We start from the raw sequence: 25,894 nt of genomic DNA on the forward strand, positions 1-25,894 counted from the left end.
CAGGGGAACTTCAGCCTGCTCAGAGTGGCTCTCTCATTTCTTCTCCGAGTTCTGCCCTGAGAACCAGCTGGGAGCCTCTGTGGAGGATGTGGGATCTTAGAGGACCGTGGTGTTTGGAGCCCTACTTCCCTCATATGGCAGCAGGTACAAGAGGTCAGGCCTGGCAGGGGAAACTGGAAAGGCCATGTAGCCCTGTCCCCTCATGTTACCCGTGAGGAAATGGGCCCAGAGATGCCAAATGACTCGCTCAAGGCTACACAGCTAGTCAGCGGACAGGGGCCTGGGACCAGGTCTCCTGCCCACACTGCCTCCCTGCCTGCTGTCCGTTTCGTTTGTTCCGAAGCCAGTTCTGGGCTGTGCTGGTCTCTGTGTGCTTGTTTGTCTTCTGGTTTTGTCCCTAGCCTGACACATTTTTCAGATCTCACCCACCTGTGACTGCCTTGCAGTCTCCTGTGTTTTGTGTACATCGAATGGCCTTGCTTGCTTCCTGCCCGCTGAGCAGCTGCTCCAGAATCCAGCTGATTGGGCTCCTCAGGTGCAGGCCCTGGAGCCTTCTGAAAAGCTCAGCGCACGCGGGGCTGGAGGGGGGCTGAGCCTGTGTGTGTATGTGTGGGGTGGAGGTATAAGGACCCTGCTACTGTCTCCTGCCTTGGTCTGCACCCCATCAAACCCAGTCCTGCTCTATCACAAGGATCTCCGGGTGCCGGGGAGTGGGCTCCCCATTATGTGAGGTGATGCACATGACGCAGGAGGCTCTCAGGTACCTTTTTCTGATTTACCATCCCACTTGCCCTACCTGGAGAGTCCACGCTCTCTGGAGACCTGTTGCCTGAGTCCATCTTCTGATGCCTCTTTTCTCCCCTGCGCTGTCTGCAGTGATGGTGAAGCTGCCAGATGGGAGGCCTTGAGGCTGGGCTCCATGTTGGCTTTCTGTCCCTCTCGGTGTGGCCTGGCTCAGGGGTGGGCAGGAGCTTCTCGAATGAGCATGGTGTTGGCTACAGATGGACCTGGGCAGATTCCAGGTCCACCTCATCCCTCTGGGAGGCGGTGGGTAGTTGTTTGCCTTCTCTGATCTCCTTCCTCATCTGCACAAGGGGCACAATACCATCACCCACCTCAAGATGTTGGCATGGGGATGAAATGAAATGACGCAATGTGTCTAAAGGACCTGTTTGTGCCCAGCACATACGAGGGGTCTGCTGTGGACCTGAGGCACGGTGGCCCCATCCTCAGTGAAGGCTGTCCAGGTGTGCCTTCTGCCTCCCAGCAGCAGTACCCTGTCTGGGTCCACCCTGAGAATACCACCTCATGGCCCTGCCCTGCTGGTCTGCACCTGCTCACCCTGTGTCCCAGGTCACATCCTGGTGCAGGTGGCCACCCCCCAGCCTGGGCTGTGCGAGCCGGCCGCTTGAATGCTCAGGTTTGTCTTATAAAAGAGCAAGTTTGGGGGTTCCCTGGTGGCGCAGTGGTTGAGAGTCCGCCTGCCGATGCAGGGGACACGGGTTCGTGCCCCGGTCCGGGAAGATCCCACATGCCGTGGAGTGGCTGGGCCCGTGAGCCACGGCCGCTGAGCCTGCACGTCCGGAACCTGTGCTCCGCAACGGGAGAGGCCACAACAGTGAGAGGCCCACGTACTGCAAAAAAAAAAAAAAAAAAAAGAGCAAGTTTGGCACAGAGGTGGCCCGGTCTGCACACTTTATTACAGTTGGTGTATGTGCTGAGTAAGAGTGAGAGGGTGACTGAGGCCTGGGGTCCGCTGAGCAGCATTACAGCCTGTGGTCCCCAGCTCTCACAGTGGGGAAGGAGCAGGCTTTTTGCTTGGGAGAACGGCTCCTGGGGAGGAGACCTTGATATGGGAATACCCCTGGAGGGAGATGGAGCTGCGCGCCTGCGGTTGGCAGGGCGAGATGCTTGCAATTTTAGCTGCTGACTGTCTGTTTTTCAAGGTGATTTTAACCTGTGGTCCGTGTAGGGTGGGACTTCGGTCCTGGGTCCCCGGGATTCGGCACTGCTGACGCCTGAGTCTTGGCCAAAGTCTCAGATCCCTGATCGCCCGCCCACTCGGCGTCTGGCTGTGCTGTGGCTCACTCACCCAGGAGCAGGTGATGGATGGGGCATGGGGTGCCCAGCTACATGCTGCCCAGCCTCAGGGGCACCAGTCACCTGCAGTCTCCAGTGGAAGGGGCTCCCTGGTGTGAGCTTGTCTGCGAGCCTCACTTCTTCCACGTGTTCCTGCCTAAGACCCAACCTGGCTAGTGACTTCCTTCAGCTGTGGAGACTGGCCTGTTAGATAGCTCAGTGAGTGTGGAGACCAGTGTTTGCCGGGGAAGTGGGGTGTTAGGGGGTCAGCTACGGTTCCTTCTCTGTTCTTCTGGCTTCCCGAGCAGCTTTTGCTTTGATCAGAAACATGAGCAACTGAAGTTAGTCACCCGTGTGGCTCTCACAGAGCTGTAACGCTTTGAGGGCAAATGCAAACCGAAAGCATTTCTCTTTACTCAGGGGAAAGCTCTGTCTCAAGCCCCTGGCTCTGGGAGGTGAGGTAGGACCTTGCTGTCTCTGGAGCTGTTGACTTGGAGCCCTGTTCTGTGACATGCGTAGCATCTGGAATGGATTTCTGGAAATCTTTGGGGGCTCTTTTAGGGCCTGGAAAAAATGTGAGGGAGTTCCTGCTGCCCCACGAGTCTTCAGCTGTGAGGAATCAGAGTCCTGGACCTTGGGAGGGGTGTGAGGAGGAAGGGCTTAGAGAAAGGTGGGCAGGCGGGAGCAGTGACAGCAGCCCCTTTGTGCCCGGCTTCTACCAAGAGTATAAAACTGTAGATCGGATGTACCGTCTTCATTTGTCCAGGTTCCCTTCGAGCCTTGTCCACTGGCCGGGTACCTTTTTTGTAGCTGGAGAAGGGGTTTTCTGCTCATTTCACTTAATACGGGACCCACACGTGGTGGTGCATCTCGTAAACATCTTCCCATCTTTCTGTCTCATCTTGCCCTTTTTGTTTGTATGGGTATAGTATAAGTTACTGTCCTATTTCTTTTGTAAGCAGTTCTGTAAGTTCCTGATTTTTCACACCATAAATAAAACCACAGAGAACATCTCTGTATGTGTTTTGTTTGTTTTTGTTTTCTTACTTCTTTTGAATTGCTCCCAGGAACACTTTCTTGACTCCTTACAAGGAACACTTTACAATCCTAAATGGTCCTGTGTCTACAAATTAATATTAGAAAGTCAGGACCCAGCAGTGATGCTGCTCAAGCTCACTCTCTTGGCTTTCTATAATAAAGGGTTTGCCAGATAATTTACGTGGCACAGCCTTGCTTTCTCTCCTCTTATGTGGTATTTTATTAAAAAAATTTTTCTTAAGCAACAGGGATTTACTGTATAACACAGGGAGCTATATTCAATATCTTGTAATAACCTACGATGGAAAATAATCTGAAAAAACATATATATAACTGAATCACTTTGCTGTCCACCTGAAACTAACACAATATTGTAAATCAACTATACTTCAATAAAATTTTTTTAAACATTTTATCCTTATACATTAAATTATGAAGTATCAAAATATAGAAAAATTGAGAAACAATATACCTATTTTCCTACTATATAAGTTAAATAGGGGCTAACAGTTTGCTCTGTTTGCTTAGATTCTTTTTTTAAAGAAATAAAGTATTATAAATCTAGCTAAAGCCCACCCCTATTTCTCCCTGCTGCCTCAGCGGTGTTCACTATCACACAAAAGGAGGTGGTATGCTTTGTGGAATTTGTTTTTATACTTTTACCACATACATATGCTTTCATGCACACACACATATATACACATATATGTAAAATATATATATTGCTTTGTGCATCTTAAACAGTTATATAAATGCTCCTATTCTATACTATATCCTCTTGCTATTTCTTTTTTCACTCGACATTATGGTCTTGAGATGTATTCATGTTGATACAGGCAGGTCTTGTTTGGCCATTTTAACTGCCATATAGGATTTCATTATGGGGAGACGTCAGTTTATCCATTTCCCCTCTGGTTGCCCCTACTTTTTGTCTTCACAGTCATTGCTGCAGTGAACATCTGGGTGCACATCTGCATACGCATATGTGCTTGAGTTTCTCCAGACTCCACACCTGGAAGGGCTTTTCCTGGTCCAGGTGCATCTTTCCCAGATCCTGCCAAGCTCTTCTCCAGGGCAGCGGTCTCCCTGCCCACCCTGAGTTCTGTCGAGCACTTGGTGTAGCCTCCCTTTTCCTGGTGTGAGTCCGGCTGCCTTTGTGACTGGAGGTGGAAGCTTGAGGACAACTTTGGAAACAGGGAAGGAGGGAAGTTTTGAGGGCAGACTCAAGTGTTCCTTAGCGCCACTGCAAGCTCTCCGGCTGTGTGGAGACTTGACCCAGTCTTCCCCAGCGTCTCCCGAACCTCTGTAGAGGAGGGTGCCTCCAGCTGCAGGTGGAGTGCCTTTGTCTGGGAGGCGTAGGGCCTGGCTTTGGGTCTGGCTCTCCCCGTGATTGGCCATGTAACCTGGGGAGAGCCCTGCCTCCCTCACTGGCCCTCACTTTCCCTCCCTGAGACATGAGGGGTCGAATCAGTGACTTGTACATATGGCCTCTTGGCTCTGCCCGTGTTGCTCACCCACTTTGGCCTTTGCAACTAGCAGAGGGGTCTCCACTATCCTAGCCACAGCTGCTGGGCCTGAGCCGTGGGCAGCTGGCAGGTCAGGGTGGAGGCTGGGCGGCTACTTTGCAGGTCAGCAGGGGCCTGGCGCTCACCAGTGACCTGGCTGTCCCCTCAGTAGAATGGTCTGTGCTCTCATACAACTTGAGGGAAGGGCCTCAGATCCCAGGGCTGAAGGCCAAAGCAGATGAATGCTGACAGAGGGGAAGGCAGGGGTCACTGCTGACCCTCGGGGACCTCACAGAAGCCAGAGGCAGAGGAGTGCTGCTTTCTTTCTAAGACCCGTGTGAGCCCCTGCAGCATTGCTGCCGTGTGAAACCTCCATGGAACCAGAATTTACTGTGTGCCTGAGAGGTGCCCACACTGTCCCAGGACACTGATACACACTGGGTGTGTCAGTGAACAGAGGAATAGTCGAAACCCCTGCCCTTGTGGAGCTTACCTTCTGGCAGGAAGAGGAGTAAATGAGCCAATGATACTTGTCTGCTTTGCTGCCTGGGACACGGTGTAGTAAGGGCTCACAAAGGGCTGGGGTTCATTTCATCTTTTTGTTGTTCCTTGAGAAGGAGATGAGTGAACTGTACCGCGTCCTCCGAGGTGAGTTAGGATGTTAGCAGGATGAGGGGTGCAGGGCTGTCACGATCTTTAGTTGGACAGGCAGGGGCTCCGTCACTGAGAAGGTGGCATTGGAGCAGAGGCCTGGAGGAGTGAGGGTGCTGGCCAGGCAGCTACTGAGGAAGAGCGTTCGGGTGGCAGGATGGGTGGCAGGTGCCTGGTGTGTTTGAGGAGCAGCAGGGGGGCCGTGGGCTGCGGCCGTGGGAGTCACGGGAGGACGTGGTAGGACGGGGGCAGGCTTAGCGGGAGGAGGGCAGGTCCAGGCTGGTCCCAGTGAGGGTTCTGGCTTTGTTGGAGTAATGGGAGGGGCCGCTTCTGGGTTTTGAGCAGAGAAGGGTCACCCTGGACAGAATGAAGTGGAGACCGTTAGGAGGCCAGTGTCCTAGCCCAGGGGAGCAGGTGGAAGCTGGGGGTCTGGGGAGAGGTGGGGGGATGCCGGGGCCATCCAGGGGAAGAGTTTATTCGGACGTAGGCTTGTGGCCTTGAGAGGACTGTAAACGACGTGTACCTCTTTGACAGAGCTGGGCTTGTAGTGTGCACACTCAGCGGGGCTCTGCCCGTCGGCAAGGGGATAAAATAAGAAAAGTGGCATGAGGGCAGGCCACGGAGGTTGTTCACATTCTGGAATCAGAAAGGCCTGGCCTCAAATCTGGGCCTCGGCCATCCACCGGGTCACCTGGGGCGGGTGGCTCCGCCTCTCCGAGGGCCATGGCTGCCTTCTTCATGGGACGTGGTATTGGTGAGGGTCGCATGGACTCCTGGCTGTCCACGTTGCTGCCTGACCCTTGTTTCCTTTTGTTTCTTTGTGGCCCCTCGGTGAGCAGGTGCCAGTACCTCGTGTGGCAGGGCTCAGTCAGAGCAGTGCTGGGAATGGGATGTGGCCGGGGGAGAGACAGTCTCAGCTTGAAGTTAAGGCGGGGACTTAGTGGACAGGCTGCAGACGGGGCGTCAGGAGATCCAGTCCTGACGTCAGCATGTGTGACCTTGGGGAATGCAGGGACTCAGCCTGTGGACGCCTCCTGGCTGCCCATGCTGCGCTCAGCATTTTAAACGCATCATCTCACCCTCAAAAGGAAGCGATGGAATGGGCAGTGTCCCCAGAATCGGGCCATTGATGGTTTCCTTCACTGTTTTTGCCAGTATCCTAGAACTGCCTGCAGCGTTAGCTGCTTAATATGTATTTTAAACTGACTCACTTTTTTTTTTCCTTAGCCTCTCCTTAGGTAATATCTGTGAAATCATAGTTCTAAAGTGTTTTTTAACTTAATTTTTCTAGTGTTTTACATATCAAAATAAGTCTATGAGCATTAAAGTGGTTGGTCTCTTTGCCTCTTTAGAAGTCCCTTTTGTACCCCTCCAGAGGTGTGTACCACATCTCGGGGGGCATGGGACGAGGGGGTTTCAGGAAACCTAGGAGAACAGGCAGCCTCAGAAGACGATGGACGCTGTCCTGGCTGGCTAGTCTGAGCTCGGCAGGGTGCCCTGCGGGGCACAGATCCCCTGCTTGGGCGCCCGCTGTGTCCCCATCCCAGAGAGCCAGGAAGGGAGCGGGGAGATAGTGTGGACCGAGGAGGGGGTGTGGGAGGCTTGGCTGAGGCCACCTTCCCGCCTGCCCAGTGGAAGCAGGAAGCTGGCTAAGTGCATCCTTTTGGATGCTACTTGTGTACAATGGCAGTGTTCCTTGGGAGGTCATAGGTCATGGGAGATGACCACACAAAAAAGAACAAATGAAGGAATCTGGTGAAGAAGACCTGACAGCCCAACTCCTTGGTGGGTGGGTGGGCTGGGACACTTACCCTAAGATTTCACAATAAAGTCCTTTTACTGCAGGGTCACTACTCTCCTTCCATCTCTTCTCCCTTCCCTACTTTCTTTCTCTTTCATACCTTTTCTTTTCTTTTGGGGTGGAAAACATTATTCTGTAGAAAACTGGCTCCAACTGTCAGGAAAATTCAGTATTAAATCTAAACAATCCAAACCTCATAATTTATAAAAGAAGTGAATTAAGGAACGTTTATACCCACTATGTACAGATTATTTGAGATCACTAAACAGATTCTTCAGTGAGTGCTGGAAAAGGTAGGGGGCGACTGGGTGCATTTAAGAATGACTGCTCAGTGCTGAGAGACTGGCCCTGGGAGTGGGAGGCGGGACAGCGGGTGGTGGGGACGGCCGTGGGGCTGTGGGAGTTGGATGGACTGCTCTGTAGAAATTATAGATTTATGCTCATGGAACCCCACAGCCGTGTCACGAATCTCAGCAAGGGCTTGTGGCCCGTCCGATGGCACTGTTTGTCAGCTGGTCACGGACACGTGCAGACCCCGGAAAGATAGCACGCACCTTTTTTTTTTTTTTGCCCCCACTTTTCCTTTGGAGTCGCCTTATCGTTCATTTGTAGTCAGCCCTGGAGGGGCGTCTGGGCCCATTCCTCTGTCTTTTCTACTCCTCTCGGCGTGTTTGTTTTTTCTTGGATCCTTGCTCACCCTCCGTCCCAGTGATTTGCCGTAGTTCCTGGTGGTCATCCTGGAAATCCACTGGGAAGGCCCAGGTGTTTCAAGGTCTAAGAGTGGAGCACCTGCAAGACCAACCTTTTTCTTGCTTGTTTTTGTATATATAACGTTTATACCTTGCTGTGCAAACAAGGTCTTCATCTCTTTATCTGCTTGCCCAAGACTGTCCCACCACTGGAGGTGAGGTGGACGAGCTCTGGGTAAGGGGGAAGCAAAGTTGGTGCAGCCAGCTGGACACTCAGAGGGCACCGGGTCCAGTTCCTGAGCCTGGGGCCTCCTCTCCTCTTCCTGCTCTTCCTTGATTCCTTGTTAGGGCTCCTGAGTCAACAGACAGTTGAGGTCTCAAAGGGGGATGGGGTTAATCGTTGCCATTTATCATGACTCCATTACAGGCAAGAAAATGAAACATGGTGTAAACATGAGCGGGGATAGAGGGCGGGGCTGGAGAGAGCGACTTGGCACGTGTGTGAGATTATATAAGTCCCCCCACCCTCGCCTCTGGGCAGACACCCACAGGTCCTTCAGCTGCCCCGCACCCTTTTGCCACCGTGGTCTTCTCCTTTGGACAGACTCTGGAGGTTGCCCAGGGCCATGCTGCATGTGTATCCAGAGCTGAACCCATCCAGTTCCCTGAGGCAGGCCGACTGGCACTGAGTCGAGTGGGGCCCTTTCTCATCCCCCTTCTCAAATCGTGTAGGGGCCGCCTGCAGTAGAATCACTTGGGGTGGCTTTTAAATGAAGAGTCCAGACCCTGACTCAATGTCTGGGGTCAGGACCCAGGAGTCTGCCTTTTTACCAGACGCCCCAGCGAGGGCCTGCACGCACTGAAGATGCGGGACCTCGGGTCCAGACCACCCTCCTGGCAGTACGGCTGGAGCTCACAGGTTTGCTGGACACACCTGCCCTGGTGAGGTTGTTCTGCTGTCAGTCACCCACCGTCCAGGGGGCCTTCTCTACGGGTGCCAGGGCTTCCCGTCTTATGTTCTGCTTCTTCCTCGTCCTATATCCTACCTCGGTCATACCGAGGTTTTGGAGAACTGGAACGCGGCCCATCTCTGCTGCAATGTTGGGAATCTTGTAGGGGTCCCAGAACATTAACTGTACACCTGGTTATCCAGACACTGCTGATGGCGCAGTAAGTGTGAGGTGGACGTGGGGGCGGGGAAGGAACTGGACAAGGACGCCCTGTTGTGAAGGTAGCGGGAGGGGCGGTAGCTTTTGCGCTGTTGGTAAACTGGGTCATGAGAACGGTGTTAGAAATTACTTTGGAAATTAGGTGGGATGGCTTCTTTATTCCTCTTCAGCTGCTTGTGGTTCTGCCTGACACAATCGAATTATATCTAGGACATCTTGCAGAAGATGAACAGCAGGACAGGTGGCATGGAGCGGGGGAACCTGTGGCTTTACTTTTTTCTTATGAAAACTGCTCATCAATAATAAGTTTTGGTGTTTTCATTTAAAACTAACAAATTTACAGTGTTTTTCACTTATCCTGGGAGATCTTTGTTTTCAAAGGGAGCTAAAGTTATTGGAGGGGGACAACATGCAGCCACTGATAACTAATAGTGTTTTTAAGACTTGCTAGTGATTTGAAAAAAAGAAAGCAGTATATCTCTCCATTGCTCTACCCGTCTTTCAGTCATCTCTCTATAGCTCCTTTGTCCAGGACGTTCATTCATTTAAGGAGATACCTTTGATATCATTTCTGACGTAAAATTAAAAGCTAGGGCATAGTTATTCTGAAGCAGCTTGCAGGTTGGGTACAGAATGTATTGGGCAACAGCTCTCCTTCTGACAAAGTGAGATATTGCAGCCCAGGCCTGCCTGGCATTCTAACCAGCAGGCTAAAGGTGCAAAGAAGACCCATATTCCTGATGGTTTAGAATAAGTCCCATGGGGAAGAAACTCCTCTCCTTTGGGAGAAGAGCCAGGATGGAAGTGGGGAAGCACATGACAGGCCCGGGAGAGATCCTGGGGTTAGGAAGGAGCTTCCAAGTTCTCCAGGCCTGCAGGGCCACCGCTTTGCGTCCTGGGGCAGGTTGTCATTGTCACCCCTCCTCTCTGGATGCCTTTATCTCTGCTCATCCATTTGCTCATTCCTTCCTACAGCAAGCAGTTGCTCAACTTCTGCTCGGCATGAAGCAGTTTGCTAAGAGCCGGGTGCATAGCGATGAGCAGGAAAGACGAGGTCCCCGCTTCATGGTGCCTCATAGGCTGGTTGGGGCCTGGGGAGAGACAGCAAAAAATGACTAAATACTTAAAAATTAACATGTCAGGTGGTGATACATGCTCTGGAGAAAAGAAATCTGATAATTGAATAGCCAGGACTGGTTGTGTGTTGGGGGCATGGCGGGGTGGGGAGAGTAGCTCCTTGTTTGGTCAGGGAAGCTCTCAGGGGGTGACATTTGAACCAGCACCAGAAGAGCTAGAAGGACCTAGGCATGCGATGATTCTGGGGGAGAGCGTTCTGAACAGAGGGAACAGCTGGTGCAAAGGCCCTGAGGTGTAATAAATGTCTTTGGCATGTTTGTAGGATGGAAAGACTGCCAGTCTGTTAGCAGGTTTTTCTTAACATTGTAAAAATATGCCTTCACATTCATAGTGCACATCAATGAGAAAACACATTTTTTTCCCCAGGAAATCATTTCCCCTCCAGCTCTTGTTGAAATTGATTACTCAGATTACACAAATGAGGCATGTGCTTGTGGGAGCTGACCGGCCTGTGGTGGGGTCCACTCGGTAACCCCCCTGACACCCCATGCCGGCCGAGTGCTGCAGAGCCAGGCAGCTCCGATTATTGCTGTATCGTATCTTGGGCTGTTGATTACAGAGTGTATTCTTTTATCAAATCTAGGTATTCTTGCATGGGAAAGGCATTCTAGCTATAGTGGAAGGAAGGGGGGGATAGTGTCAACCCTCCTTTATTGAGCTCCTCCTACATTCCTCACCAAAGCCTGTGAGACCACCGCCATGATTCTCTCCCATTTTGTAGACGAGGTAGTTTTGGTATTTTGACCAGGGTTGCCAGGTGATGAAGTGGTGGAGTTCGCATCTGAACCCAGAACTGCCCGCTCCAGCCCCGACTGGACTGCCCAGCATAGGTGTGATTCCACCCAAAACTGGTGCCCACAGAGCAGGGTGATAGCCCTGTGGGCGGCGACTTTGCCAACCCCCTGGAGGACGTTGCCGTCGGCACTTTCCTGCCGAGTCCAGATGTTGGCACCGCAGCCCTCCTGCCCAGTGCCCCGGCAGCCCCTCGGGAGAAGCGGACGCCTGTTTGCTGTTCCTGCAGTGCGTGGACCCCCGCGATTTGAGCAGGCTTCCCAGAGCGCTGCGCTGGCACTCTGCCCTTCAACAGCTCCTCCAGGGACGGCCGAGCACAGGGAGGTGCTGTGGCCGCCCCGTGGCCCTGTGCCTGCCGCTGGAGGAGCTGCTGCTCTTCAGGCAGACCTTGGCGTTTCCTGGAAGCCTGGCGTCTCCCTTTGTGCAGGGCTGGCCCCACTGCCTCCCTCCTTGGCTCCAGGAGCTCAGTGTGTACTGATAGTGGGCACACCAAGTGCTACATGAGTTTTGTCTACCACGTTCAGCTGAGGCTTGGCATGGCTTATGTCCCCAGTGGCTGTTCAGCGGAGCAGTGGTCTGGCTCTTTAGGCCTGTCTGTGCCAACGAGACCAGGGCCTAGACCTCTGCCCCTGCCTGGCACCAGGCTCTGCCGTTCTGGGGGCTCTGGCCTCCCGTGTAGGAAGTGTTGAGAAGGTGCTGTGCGTGGTGGTTGTGAGGCAAGCTTCACCTCTCCGCCCATCCCCAGACTGTCCTTCGCAAAAGAGATGAGTCTTTCCAGTCTCTTATTTTACACAGCACTCTCTGAACTACATGCTTTATTTCGAACAACAAAGTACAGCTTGAGACCACCTTAGCCTGAAGCAGCTTCAGTCATTATTGAATGGGGGCGCTTCTAGGATTTACTTGACAGCATTCATTAAAGGTAAAAGGAGGCAAAGCAACTTAACACACATTTAGCCACTGTTCTGGGATTTTGATCTCATAATTATAAATGTGGAATATTGATCAGAGCAAGCCTTTTGAAGTGCTCACAAAAACATTTATAAGGGGCTGTATCCAAAACATCTTGAATGGATGCTGAGGATGACGTGTTCTGAAAAACTGCTCTGAATGACTCAGCTTGACTCTGGGATTGATGAAGGCATTTCATGTTGAGGAGGCACATGAAGCGTTTGAAAAAAATCAGTTTGTAAGCGGGGTGGGGGGTGGAAATAATAATGGATAGGATTTTTAATTTAAAATATGTATAAATTTATTAATAAAAGTTACAAGTAATGATTTGGCTTTTAAATCTACCTCCCTAAAAAAATATACTCAGTTGGTGTAAACCGTTGTCTTGGATCTTCTCTTTGGTCAGTTGCCTTCAATATGGGTGTCACCTTGTGGTCCTGGGTTTCTAGGTTATGTGGTACTTCTTCCTGCAGCCTCTGAAGTGGGGGGTTTGAAAAGGAGGAGGAGCAGAGGGAGGGGTGCCATGTTCTCTCCCCCCTCCCTCTTTTTTTCCTCTCTCTCCGTCACTCTTGCTTCGCTTCCCCCTGCCAGGCACCAGCCCCTGGCTGGGCTGGGGGCTTCAGAGAGCGCCAGACTCCATCCCTGCCCTTAGGAGACCACAGTTTGCAAACCTGTTTTAGACACTGGCAGGCCTGGGTGTTTTGATTCACACTTGCAGTGTCTGTGGTTTGCTTCTTGCTGCAGAAAGTGTATTCCATGGAACATATTAATTTATCTTTAAGTAGATCTATTATCTGAAATATTCATTGGAGCGGGCTCTACCGTACAGTGTTTGGAACAACGTACCTAGTACAGTTTGTCCTCATAAATCTATTAATGCCGATGGGATGTCATTGTCTCCTGTGAAGCTCTGGGGTGAGGTGGGGGCCCAGGTAGGGGAGGAAGCTGGCTGCTTCTCTCTCTCCCTCGTAGCTTAGCTGTGGCAGGCCCTGCTCAGTGTGTGTGTGTGTGTGTGTGTGCGTGTGCGTGCATGCGTGTGTGTGTGTTTGTACATATCCATTATTTCTCTTCCTTTTTAATGAATACAGAGGCTCCCATTTCTGAAGGCCCTCTTGTCAGCTTCCAACTTCTTGTCAAATTCCAGCTTCCAGCAGTGGTTGGAGGTATAATGAGGCTCAGAGGGAAAAGCTGGCTCATGAGTGAAGACTGATCTGTGAACTGAGGGAATTCAGGGGACTGAGGAGGGAGTGAGGGTGGGCACAGGATGCTAACACTTAGGAATAAGTGCAGCGTGGCAACCCCTGGGCTAGGTTTTTTTTTTTTTTTTTTTTTATGGTTATCTCCTTTTTTTTTTTTTTAGCATCTTTATTGGAGTATAATTGCTTTACAATGGTGTGTTAGTTTCTGCTTTATAACAAAGAGAATCAGCTATACATATACGTATATCACCATATCCCCTCCCTCTTGCGTCTCCCTCCCACCCTCCCTATCCCACCCCTCTAGGTGGTCACAAAGCACCGAGCTGATCTCCCTGTGCTATGGGGCTGCTTCCCACTAGCTATCTGTTTTACATTTGGTAGTGTATATATGTCCATGCCTCTCTCTTTGTCCCAGCTTACCCTTCCCCCTCCCCGTGTCCTCAAGTCTGTTCTCTATGTCTGCGTCTTTATTCCTGTCCTGCCCCTAGGTTCTTCATGACCATTTTTTAAAAAATTAGGTATATATGTGTTAGCATACGGTATTTGTTTTTCTCTTTCTGACTTACTTCACTCTGTATGACAGACTCTAGGTCCATCCACCTCACTACAAATAACTCAAATCCGTTTCCTTTTATGGCTGAGTAATATTCCATTGTACGTATGTGCCACATCTTCTTTATCCATTCATCTGTCGATGGACGCTTAGGTTGTTTCCATGTCCTGACTATTGGAAATAGAACTACAGTGAACATTGTGGTACGACTTTTTTTGAATTATGGTTTTCTCAGGGTATATGCCCAGTAATGGGATTGCTGGGTTGTATGGTGGTTCTATTTTTAGTTTTTTAAAGAAACTCCATACTGTTCTCCATAGTGGCGCTATCAATTTACATTCCCACCAACAGTGCAAGAGGGTTCCCTTTTCTCCACACCCTCTCCAGCATTTATTGTTTGTAGAGGTTTTTTTTTTTTTTTTTTGTGGTACGCGGGCCCCTCACTGTTGTGGCCTCTCCCGTTGCGGAGCACAGGCTTCGGACGCGCAGGCTCAGTGGCCATGGCTCACGGGCCCAGCCGCTCCGCGGCATGTGGGATCCTCCCGGATTGGGGCACGAACCCGTATCCCCTGCATCGGCAGGCGGACTCCCAACCACTGCGCCACCAGGGAAGCCCATTTGTAGAGTTTTTGATGATGACCATTCTGACTGGGATGAGGTGATACCTCACTGTAGTTTTGATTTGAATTTCTGTAATGAGTAGTGATGTTGAGCATTCTTTCATGTGTTTGTTGGCAATCTGTATATCTTCTTGGGAGAAATGTCTGTCTAGGTCTTCTGCCCATTTTTGGATTGGGCTGTTTGTATTTTTGATATTGAGCTGCATGAGCTGCTTGTAAATTTTGGAGATTAATCCTTTGTCAGTTGCTTCGTTTGCAAATATTTTCTCCCATTCAGAGGTTTGTCTTTTCGTCTTGTTTATGGTTTCCTTTGCTGTGCAAAAGCTTTTAAGTTTCATTAGGTCCCATGTGTTTAGTTTTGTTTTTATTTCCATTTCCCTAGGAGGTGGGTCAAAAAGGATCTTGCTGTGATTTATGTTATAGAGTGTTCTGCCTATGTTTTCCTCTAAGAGTTTGATAGTTTTATAGTGTCTTACGTTTAGGTCTTTAATCCATTTTGAGTTTATTTTTGTGTATGGTGTTAGGGAGTGTTCATTCATCCTTTTACATGTAGCTGTCCAGTTTTCCCAGCACCACTTATTGAAGAGGGTGTGGGCTAGGTGTTTTATCTGCTTGTCGCAGGTGGTCCTAACAGCCACCTGGGAGGGAGGTGTCATCATTACTGTGTTATCCATGAAGAAATTGAGTCTCCGAGAGGTCTAGTAACTTGTGCAAAATGCAGCTCATTTAGTTCAGCGAGCCTGTCCTGATGGCTTGGGGTTGGGCCCAGGGCAAAGAGTAGTCACAGCCCCTGGCCTCCAGGTGTGCCCCAACCTGCTGATGCAGAAACAGGACCTGCAGAGGAGACGGACGAGGAAATGGCGCCTTCCTCCCTATAACACAGGGCGTGCAGGGCAGCGTGACGAATTGTGGGAGGCCGTGGGGAGGCCGGAGTGGGTGTCTGAGCAAGTCTGGAAGACTGGATGGGAGTTCACCCGGCAGCTGGTGGCTGGGAGAATGAGTTCCAGACAGTGCGAAGAGCAGGTGCAACATGTAAGGACAAAGGACACTAAGGTGTGGTGGGCAGGGTAAGGACCGCCTGGTTCAGTTCTGCTCAGTCCCCAGGGGAGGGAGAGCTGAGGGGTAGCCAGAGCCACTAGTGCAGGGCCTTGCTGGGGCATTTGGACTGTAACCCAGGGCACTGAGGAGCCATATGAAGTTTTGAAGCCAAGGAGAGAGAGAAATGCATTTGTATGTTTGGAAAATTACTCAAGGGGCACAACAGAGTCTGGCTTGGAGGGGGGCAAGGCAGGAGGTGGGAAAGCTTGTGGGGTTTGTGATTCCTGTGCAGCCAGGATGTCAGGTGAGCGAAGCGTGTGGGGTGTACAAGGCCAAAGCCATAGTTTGGTACCTGTGTTGAGAAACAGCAGGACAGGTCTGGAGTCCCCATCCCAGGCTGAGAGGTCACAAAAAAGGGAAAAGTCAAAGTAAAAGAAAAAAAGCAGTCAGTAAAAGGATAAAGGAAAGTAGTGTATTAGAAGAGAAATGTCAAGAAGTTGTAAAAAGACTTTTATGAAGAGATAAAAAATTTAAAGAGTTCCAGCTAGGGAATGATAAGGACTAATAGAATATAAAAGATTTCTTTTTGTGTGTGTGTGTGTGTGGTACGCGGGCCTCTCACTGTTGTGGCCTCTCCTGTTGCGGAGCACAGGCTCCGGACGCGCAGGCTCAGCGGCCATGGCTCACGGGCCCAGCCACTCAGTGGCATGTGGGATCTTCCCGGACCGGGGCACGAACCCGCGTCCCCTGCATTGGCAGGCGGACTCTCAACCACTGCGCCACCAGGGAAGCCCTAAAAGATTTCTTTTTTAAGTTTTTAAAACACTTTTCTAAAACACTTTTCTAAGTGTTTTAGAAATTTAAGTGGACCTGAGGATAAAAAGCAAACACGTAAGTGAGTTAAGACAAAAACAGATTTCTGGCCAAAAGCAGAACCTAAAGTAGGAAGAAGCAGACGGGGCAGCTAGCTGCTGCAGGGCCTTCAGAGGTGCTTATTCCAACCGTCTGATCACTGACGGCTCTGGGACTGTGGGCTGGGTGGGTGACACTGCGGGCTGGCCCGGGCAGAGTCGAGGAAAAGGGCAGAGATAAGTGACAGAATGGAGCCTACCTGCTTTGGGGACTTCTCGGGCACCACCCACACCTGTCTTTTCTCCTGCGGGCAGGGCCACTGAGAGCATAGGCTAGCCGGACGGGGTCTTGCACGGCCCCTCCTTTCACCGTCGGCGCCCTGTTCAGGCAGGTTCTTGGCCCTGGAGTCTGGGTGGTGGTGGCCGAGCAGCTCACGGCCATTTCGCAGGCTCGTCCTGTCCTGTTAGCCACCAGGGAAGAGGGAGGTGGAAGGTCATCAGCAGATGTCTGTGAGCGTTGAAGAAGGAGGAGGAGGAACGCGTGGGCTGTGGCCTGGGTGCGTGTATTGAGCACCTCTTGCGTGCAGTGGAGCGTGCTTTAACCTGGCTTCCAGTCACTGGGCACAGAGCTTCCTCCAGGGTGGCCCAGTTTGTAGTTCAGAAGCTGGTCCCATTCCCCATCCAGGCTCCTAGTCCTCTTCCACTACACCCCACGTGCCTGCCTGCACATGCTCACACTTGGCATCCCCGTCCCCGTAGCCAGCCTCTGCGGACTCCCCACTGCTCCCCGTTTCGTTAGCTCTTAGGGATTCCAAGTCCTATGCTCGTGGGCCCTGGAGAGGTCTGTCCCCTCCTCAGCCGGCGCGTGTGCCGGGTGCCCGGGTAGGATACTCACTTCCGCCATTTCCCTTGCCTTCCTGCAGGTTGTCTTCCATGATGTCGGTGTGCTGACGGACAGGCTCTTCCCCGTCGTGGAGGCCATGCAGAAGCACTTCAGTGCCGGCTCCGGGACCTACTACAGCGACTCCATCTTCTTCCTTTCAGTGGCCATGCATCAGATCATGCCCAAAGGTAACCTGAGCTGCGGGGCAGTAGCCCCTGGGGTGTGACTTTGCATCTGTTTTCCTGGCCCCAACACTGCTGGTGTCCCGTATCAGAGAGGAGAGCTCCACTGCAACACGAGGGAGAGGGCAAGGGGACCAGCCAAGCCCTCTATGTGCAGAGTGTCCTGCACAGAGACTCCAGGGCAGGGCCCTGGGCTGCACAGCTCCTGGAGTCCATTCACAAGTTCACAGTGTGAGTTGTGCAGTGTGGAGTCCCTGGATCGGGGCATCTGGGCTCCAGCTCGGATTCTGCTCCTTACACGCAGCCCCCTCTGGGACTCAGTTTGCTTATCTGTAAAATGGCAGGTTGGACTAGATAACCCTCCGTCCCAGTCTGTGATCCTGCTTTTTCTGGTTTGAACCTGTACTTATCTGACTTTAAAATCTATAGATGTTAGAGGTGCAAATTATGACTTAGTAGGACTTTTTCTGAAACGCTGATGCATGATTAAAGTATCTTCTGGGCTTTAGTCCCTCCAGGGCAGCAGAGATGGGATTGTCTGATCTGTGGTAGGTTGGCCTTGTGTGGAAGTGCTGGCAGGTTATCCCTGGACTAGAAGACTTGAAGGGGGTGGGGGTCTTATCCATGGGGTGTTCCAGACTTCTGGGTTCATTTCCTCCGAATTGTCCGTGATTGATTCTGGAGCCCTGGGTATTGCCCCCAGCCCCCATTTCTGGCTGCAGTGAACCATGAGCTGAGCATTTTAGGGGTGAGGAGGGGGAGTTCTGGGGTCTTGGGGTAGCAGCTGTCCAAACTGTGACTAGTTGAGTTTTCTGCGGTTCCCAGACCAGGCGGGACCCGACAGCTGAGGGGACAGCCCGGCCGCTTGGTGGAGGCCCGCTGCTCCAGCCCAGCAGCCCAGGGTGGGAGAGGAGTTGGGAGCACCGCCGTTTGAATTCCTGGTGAAGCAGGAACTCAGGAGTCAGAGGATGAGGCTGGGCTCCTTTCGGCAGGTTGTCATAGCACAGGAAGATCTAGCCCACCTTTTTGGCTGGGACTTTGTCTCCATAGGGCAAGTTCCTGCACCACAGAGGCCTCTGAATGTTCTCTTAGCTGTAAGGCCAAGAGCTCAGGGAGCTTCAGTGAGCTCAGGTCTGAAGGAGATAGGGGACAAACTCACCTAAAGGGCACGGGGAGGAGAGCTGGCATTTGTGATTCTGTGAGGAGACCAGGTGCAGCTCGGTCAGTTCCCCAAGTCCCCCCGCCCCCCACCATAGCCCTGGAGGTTACACATGAGAGCTGACCGAGGAGTTGAGTGACGAGCAGTTATTTCTCTCCCCTCAGGTGGGCAGGTGTGACCTCTCCGGGCAGGCCCTGTGCAGGTGCCATGGGCATCTCAGGCTGGAGGAAGGTGTGGCTCCTCCTCTCCTGGATTCCAGGGGAGAAGACAGACGTACGTGGGTGCTGGTCCCAGCCCTCCCTCTAACCCCTGTGTGTCTTTGCTGAGGCCTCAGTTTCCCCGCCTAGAAATGAGGAGTCTGAGCTAGTGAAGAGTCCAGGGTTATGGGAATCTCCTATGGGATTCTGTAGTTCTGGGGAGAGAAGGAAGGAGGGGTTCTACCCTTTCCCTGCCTCTCTCTCCCATCCGCACCTCACGCCTAGCAGTCCATCTTGATCGCCCTGTAGATCAGGCTTGGGAGCAGGATTCTATTTGGGCAAAAGGTTTCATGGTTAAACTTGCACTTTGAAATGTCTTGACTAGATGGGCCTTAGGGGCCTGCCCAGTCCTGTTGTCTTGCATGCACGATTGGCCTTGAATGAAGCTCTGTGACAGAAGAACTGGCAAAGGACTGGGAGATCTGGAAGGAGGCGTGCCTGACCTTCCTTTCCCTCTTTCTCCCTCCCTTCCTCATCAGCTGGTAGGTCTCTGCCCATCATGTGCTAAACTCTAGGCCAGGTTTTGCTTTGGGGCACCCAGAGGGAGAGGGTTGTCAGGACAGAGAAGAAACTTCTGCCTCACAGCCCTGGCATGGACCAGGCTGTGAACCGTAAGTGCAGATGACAAGAGTTAGGGACCCAGCTCGCCGCCCCTCTGCCGTGCTGACTCTGCCCTGCCCCAGAGCCTGGCCTTGCCTCCGGGGCCATGTCTGCGGAGAAGAGGCTTTGCCTGGAGCTTTGCTGTCCACGCAGTAGATCAGATCATAGGTGTCCCTCCAGGTGATCTGTGGGCTCTGAGGGGCCAATGTCAGGGGGTGGGGAAGGAGCTGTGTGAGATGTGCCGACCCAAACACAGACTCTTTTCTTGGGTTCTTCAGGCAAATGATTCACTGCCAGAGGTTCATTTTTACATCCACTCAAGGTCCACTTCCTAAGAAGCACGTTATTAGGAGTTAACTAAAGTTTGATAATCATAAAATAAAACGCACAGTCCTGGAGTTCCCCTTGGAGTTTGGGTGTTTCCACCGAGCAGTCTGGCTGCAGCACAACACTTGGCAGTGTTGCAAAGCTCCTACCAGGCAGATCTTTTGGAATTCCTGCAATTTTCGGAAGGATGCTTTGTTTTCCAGCACCATTAGTGCTGTCTTGAGTGTGTCATGGCTCTTTATTGCTGCCTTTTTTGTATTCATTGTTTTCAATCATAGAAATCGCTGTTGTTTTGTGCTTTTTTTTCTAAATTAATTAATTTATTTGTTTTTATTTTTGGCTGTGTTGGGTCTTCGTTGCGGGCTAGAGCGCGCGGGCTCTCTAGTTGTGGCGAGCGGGGGCTACTCTTTGTTGCGGTGCATGGGCTTCCTATTGCAGTGGCTGCTCTTGTTGTGGAGCATGGGCTCCAGGCGCACGGGCTTCCGCAGCTGCAGCATGCGGACTCAGTAGTTGTGGCTTGTGGGCTCTAGAGCGCAGGCTCAATAGTTGTGGCTCGTGGGCTCTAGAGTGCAGGCTCAGTAGTTGTGGCACATGGGCTTAATTGCCCCACGGCATGTGGGATCTTCCCGGATCAGGGCTCAAACCCGTGTCCCCTGAATTGGCAGGCGGATTCTTAACCACTGCGCCACCAGGGAAGCCCCTGTTTTGTGCTTTGTTGATCGTTTTGTTCTCGTGTAATTGCTGCATTCTTGCTATTTTGGTTTATTTTGTTTCTTTCACAGTATTCTTTTTCCTCTGGGAAAGTGAGAATGGGATGTGGGTGGATCATAAACCCTTGGTCTTGCCCAGGAGAGCTGGGTCAGAAAAGCTTGTGTTCCCCTGAGTCATGTCTCAGGAGGTCCTGTCAGGTGTTTGCCCCCGAACTCCAGGTTGTTTCTTTCTGTGCATTGAAGCCTCTTTCTCTTCCCCTTTCTGAAGCATAAGTGTTACCCTTCTGTTCACAAACTGCCGTTACAGTACGTTTACTTATTTTTCTATTTTTAAAGTAACAGTCATTCATAAAAAAAATCTGAAAACTACATTAAAATAGAAAAAAAGTTATTCCTTTATTACTACATAAATATCATTACTGTTAATTCTCTGATTATCTTCTAATATCTTCCCAGCACGTAGCTTTTTTAAAATTTAGGCAAAGTAGGAGTTATACTATATATTTAAAGCATTTTGAGTGAGTCTTCTTTATATATCAGCCTATGAAATCGAACCTTCATTTCAGCTTAAGCTCAAAAATGAAGGAAGTAGTACAAGTAAATCTGTATTATGACTTTTTCAGTTAATGTCACTCATTTTCTGTGTAATCACAGTGTTTGAAAATTTTTTGAATGATTCCATTGAGTAGATGAACCTTAGTTTACCTTATCATTTCTGTGTTCTCAGCTACCTAGATGCTTTCTGTTTTTTCCTACAATCATAAATTACACTGTGATGAATATCCTCATGCATAAAGCTTCTTTTCTTAGGTTATTTTCTTAGGCTAGCTCCCTTCAGGTGGAATTTGTGGGCCAAAGGTGAGTCTTACAGAGCCAGCCTGTGTCAACTGCCCCAGCCCCACTGTCTCAGCCTGCACGTGCCAGGTTCTGTACAGCTTGCTAAGCCCATTGATGTCTGGCCTCTCAGGGGGACCTGAGGCAGCTGTATTCGAGCTTCAGTTGCTGTCCCCACGTGACAGGAGAGGAAGCTAGGAGCTCAGGGCAGGCCACTTCTCCAAGTTTTAGGGTGAGCTGGGCCTCCCCGCAGGTTCCTGAGGTCTTGACCAACCGCGCTCGTTCTGACGGCGAGACCTGCGTGCCAGCCTCTCATACCCGTGCAGCCCCTTGAGGCTTCTAAAGCGTGGCCTCCTCTCCTCTTCTGGGCCCCTTGCTGCAGCCCTGCGGAGGGGGCCTGGCTGGGCTCGGTGGGCGTTGGTTAACCCCTTGTGTTTTGCCCCGACTGTCCCCTTCGGCTCAGCCCACATCCTCAGAGACAAATGAAGGGGCCTTGCTGGTGGAACGCACTGGCTCTGATTTAATCACATCTTGTTTTTCCTTCCATTGCTTTTTGGAGGAGCCACGTGTGGCTGGCTGGCCCTGCTGCTCACACTTGCCTGCCCATGTACCCTACACAGACACGCAGCCTCTCTCTCTCCTCACTCACACCCACAGGGCTTTTATCTCCTGTCAGTGGTGTTGGGTTTGTCGCCATTGGAAGCATTATGCAATGGAAAAGAAAATATTTTTTTTCCCAACTGGAGCTGGAGGGTGCAAAGAGCAGCTTCCCTCTCCTTGTCACACGGCTCCAAGGAGCTGTTGGCCCCGGCTTAGAGACACGGACCATAAAAACAGCCCTTACCCAGATTGAGCCATGATGCCTGGTCCATGGTTGAGGTGGAGATCCCCTGGGCAGGGAACGCAGGTGCCCAGACAGTCAGCAGTGGGTAGGGTTGGCCACAGGCCCGGGAGACTTTCTTGGAAGGCTCTCCCGTCCTGTGGTCAACCCTTCGCCAATAGACATCCTTTGCCAAGGGTCTGATGTTTGCACGACGTAGTGCTGGGCACTCCGGGTGTCCCAGAGATGTTTGCTGGGTTGCCGCTTGGTGGGCTCCTGGTGGTGGGGTGGGTGGCATGGTCCAACAATTAGGCAGGACATCATGAAGACCACCAGGGAGATCCACACCATGCTGAGCATTCAGGAGAGGATGAGTCCCAGGCATTTGGCAGGAAGTAGGAGGACTTCATAGGGGAGGTGGTACTTGAGGTAGGCTTTGAAGGGTGGGTAAGATGTCATTGTGGAAACAGGTAGTGAGCAGTTCAGGCAGGTGGGAAGAGTGTGGTGAGGGTTTGGGAGACAGCACACCACCTCTTTTGACAAGCACATTAGGGCACGTGTTGGGAAGCAGTGATGGAAGAGATGGGCGAAGGAGGTTTGTATGTGTATGGGGGCTTGGATGCCAGGCGGGGGGCTTGCTCCGAACACAGGGGACAGAGCCTTTGTGAGCATTCCGGCAGGGAGGAACTTGACCAGATCCATGCTTTACGATGGGTCTAAGGCTGGGGGGTGGATTACCGGGGGAGCTGTTGGTGTCCAGCTGCATATCTTTTCTGGGTGTCCGTTGGCTGGACAGGCTGTGAGAGACCCACAGGTGGACTCCCTGGCCTCAAGCAGCAGCTCATCTGGAGTGTGTGTGTATGTGCACGTGCACGTGTGTACCAAGCATGTCACATCCAGAAGGTGAACTGCAGTGCCGGGTGAGACCTGACAGGCATCCCAGCTTTTGCACTGCCTCCCTCTCTTCATGAGAGGGGCTGCAGATGTTGTTACACTGGCTGCTGTGGGAACAGTTACGAACTAACTTCAGCTTTTAGCAGCTCTGTTGGTTAAGAACGAAAGGAAGTGAAGAGTTTATGAGAGTAGGCAGAGCAGACAGTCTTCCACTCGGAGCTCATAAACCCCTGTGAAACCAAGGCAGATATTTCTGCCGTGGAACCTCTTTCTCATCAGTCCTTTGCAAGTGCTAACTAAACTTGGTGTGAATTAGCCTCCAGTCTGATTGCTTTCCTCTGACACTGAATGGAGATAGATGACCCAAGGGAATGAGATGAATATGTTAAATAATGACAAATGAGGTTGAGGGAAAGGTGGAAGGAAGGAAGGAAGAAAAAAGGATTTTGGAGCCTGGTGCACTCCTGGGGTCCTTTGGAGATAGGCTCAGGCATGTCTTGAGAAACCCCTGAATCTAGGCAGGAGTTGGGAGGAAGGAGGCCAACTGCCTGATTAGACCTTGATGAGGTCTCAGTCCTGGAAAGGTCGAGGAGACCCTCCTCTCCTCTTCTAGTACTTTCCTTCCTAGAGCCCATGAGTCTGGCTCCTGGGCCCTGGAACCCAGGCCTGGGCCATAGAGCTCGGCTTTAACTGTGTATCTACTTGGCTTCTGTAGGCTAGCCTGGGCACTTGACCGTTTTTACCCTGGTGTCTGTTGAGGTAGGGGTATAGAAACTTCCAAGCGAAAACTTCCAGCTTCTTGATGAGCCTTGGGCAAAACCAGCTCCATGGGAGATTGGCGTTTATAGACCTTGGGCCCCGTTGGAGCCTGGGCAACTACCCGCTCTGGTTTGCATACGTTATAGGGTCATGTTTCCAGGTGCCTTGTGTTTCTGTTGGTTTCCCGGCCTGCAGTTGAGGACTGAAGTTCTGTACAATCCTGTGTCTGCACAGAGGAGGGGTGGGTTCGAGTGTGGCAGCCTCTTCTGACTTGGCCTGTGGTCAGGGCTTTCCGAGAATTAATGAGATGATACCTCCTATAGCCCTCAGTACTGTGCCTGGCACATGGTGGGTGCCCAGTAATTGTGGCAGTATGAGATGTGCCTCCAAACACAGCACCAAAGGGTGTGGGGCTAGAGTTATTCTCAGACTTAGGCCACCCACTGTTGCCTTTTGGAAAGAGCCTCTGATATGGGAGAAGGAGATTTTCTGGATGATCCTGGGCAAGTCATGTGACCTCTTGTCTCCCAGGTGAGGATTGCCATCTCTGACCTGCCTTCCCCTCAGGGTTACTGTGAGCGGGAAATAGAGTAATGCAGCTTAAAATGCTTCTCCCCCCACCTCCCAAGACCAGCTCCCAGAATCAGAGTACTTGAAATCTGTGCAATCATAGCACATTATTATTACCAACACGGTCAGCCCCATCCTGCTCATGCTTCCTAAGGAGATTTGTGAGTAAAAAGATGAGGCAAATGCAAAATGTTGTAAACTCCCTGAAAATATAGGACTTGGGTCCTGAGTGTCCTCTGCCCCAGAGTCACATTCTTGAAGCCTCGTGTGATGCTTGCTGTTGTAGAACAGAATGAAAAGGCAACTGGTGATGAGTAGAGGGTGGCTCAGTCCTGCTCCCAGCACCCTTTCTCCTGGCATCATGGGTGCCATCTCCCCTGAGCATCCTTCCTTCAGCGATCTGTCCCTGGGGCCTTGGTGTCCTGAGGCCAGAGGCAGACGATCCGACTCTTGTGAGGACATTCTTGGATCCACTTTGGGTTGCTGGCACTGGATGGAAAAAGCTGGTGTGAATCTCAGGTAATTCGTGCACGGGTGCATCTCAGCCCAGGTTTACAGGCCCACGTGAGAAAGAATGGAGTCAGGGCTAGGAAGCCTGCAGGCTGGAGATAAAACCAAAATGGGAAAATCCACACGGGCAGCTCTCATTCATTCATTCCTGCTTTGAAACACTGAATCAGTGTGCAGTCTTTTGCAGAAAGCCTTTAAAATTCCATCTTCTTTTTTTCTTTTTTCCTTATGTGAAATTTGACAAATGTACTAAAAGCTATATTCGGTGTGGACTTCTTTGTTCTGTGCTTTTTGTGCTTTTACTCACTACCGTGGGGGGTCATTAATATTCTCCACTGTTGTCTCATAGCAGTTTTATAAAACAGAGAAGGCTTTTAAGGCTGGGTTTTGGAACTTTATAATTTCTCTCAGTTAGAACCCAAATCAGGAAGCTAGTCTATAACCAATGTTTAATCATCCCTCAGTGAGGCAGACATGTGTCTGGTAGGAGGAGTCCTGCAGCAGGATGTACATAGATTCTGGGACCTGGGGTGCAGTGGAGAAGGGGTGGGGATCCTGGGGGTGGCCTCTTCTCTGTCCCTACCCCATCAGGCTCAGTATCTCAAGAAAGCAGAAGCAAGGGGCCCCCTAAACCCATTGATGCTGTTTTAACTGGTTTGCCAGTTCCTGAAATCCTTAATGGGAAAGGCGGCAGCTGTACCCACAGTTAGTCCCACGGCCTCCGCTTACTCCAGGGATGAAGGGACCTGAGGGGTGGTTTAGTGTGGATGTGGAATCGGCTGTGGTGAGGGGCTCTCTCCGTTCCCCGATTCCTCTCCAGAGGACAGTGATGTAGACTGGCTCGAGGACCCAGTTTACTGGTGGGCACGGTCACTGCGTAAGAGGTCTCATGCATGAGTGTGACTTCCCCTCTTTCTGGAGTTTTCTGCTGGCTCCTGAGACAGGAGACGTGGTGGGAACAGGGCTGCCTCAGCAGGGCGGGGTGGGGAGCACCGTTGCCCTCTCTCTCACACACCCCTCAGGCTTACCTGTGCGGGAGGAGAGTGAGGTCCTGCTGAGACTTTGGGCCTCAGCCACATTCTCCAGCCTGGTTTGCCAGGGAGTCCTGCATCGCAGCCCAGCTGATAACAAGGTGGTACTTGACTTTCCCACCCGCCGTGACTGCTGGGGTGCCTAGATGTCTCAGAAGCCTCCTCAGGAGGGCTCACTGGGCTTCTCCGAGCTCTCTGGAGAAGGTAACGTCTCCGACTGCCTAACCCCTCCCGACTCCTAACAGAGGCTCTGGGCGAACAGCCTCGCTTCTCCGTACCGCTGAC

The 25,894-nt window shown here is 51.5% G+C and overlaps 1 protein-coding gene across 1 annotated transcript in view; it reads left to right on the forward strand.

Moving 5' to 3' along the window:
• XXYLT1 (xyloside xylosyltransferase 1) overlaps positions 1 to 25,894 on the forward strand; it is a gene marked incomplete at both ends in the record, with an annotated part of 196,686 nt that overhangs the window by 15,430 nt on the left and 155,362 nt on the right. Inside the window, one exon of the mRNA XM_079705339.1 lies at positions 16,997 to 17,144. Coding sequence (XP_079561465.1) covers positions 16,997 to 17,144 — 148 coding nt within the window. The remainder of the gene's footprint in view (positions 1 to 16,996; positions 17,145 to 25,894) is intronic.

The sequence above is a fragment of the Hyperoodon ampullatus genome, assembly GCF_949752795.1.
Source record: "Hyperoodon ampullatus genome assembly, chromosome: 5".
Lineage (NCBI taxonomy): Eukaryota > Metazoa > Chordata > Mammalia > Artiodactyla > Ziphiidae > Hyperoodon > Hyperoodon ampullatus.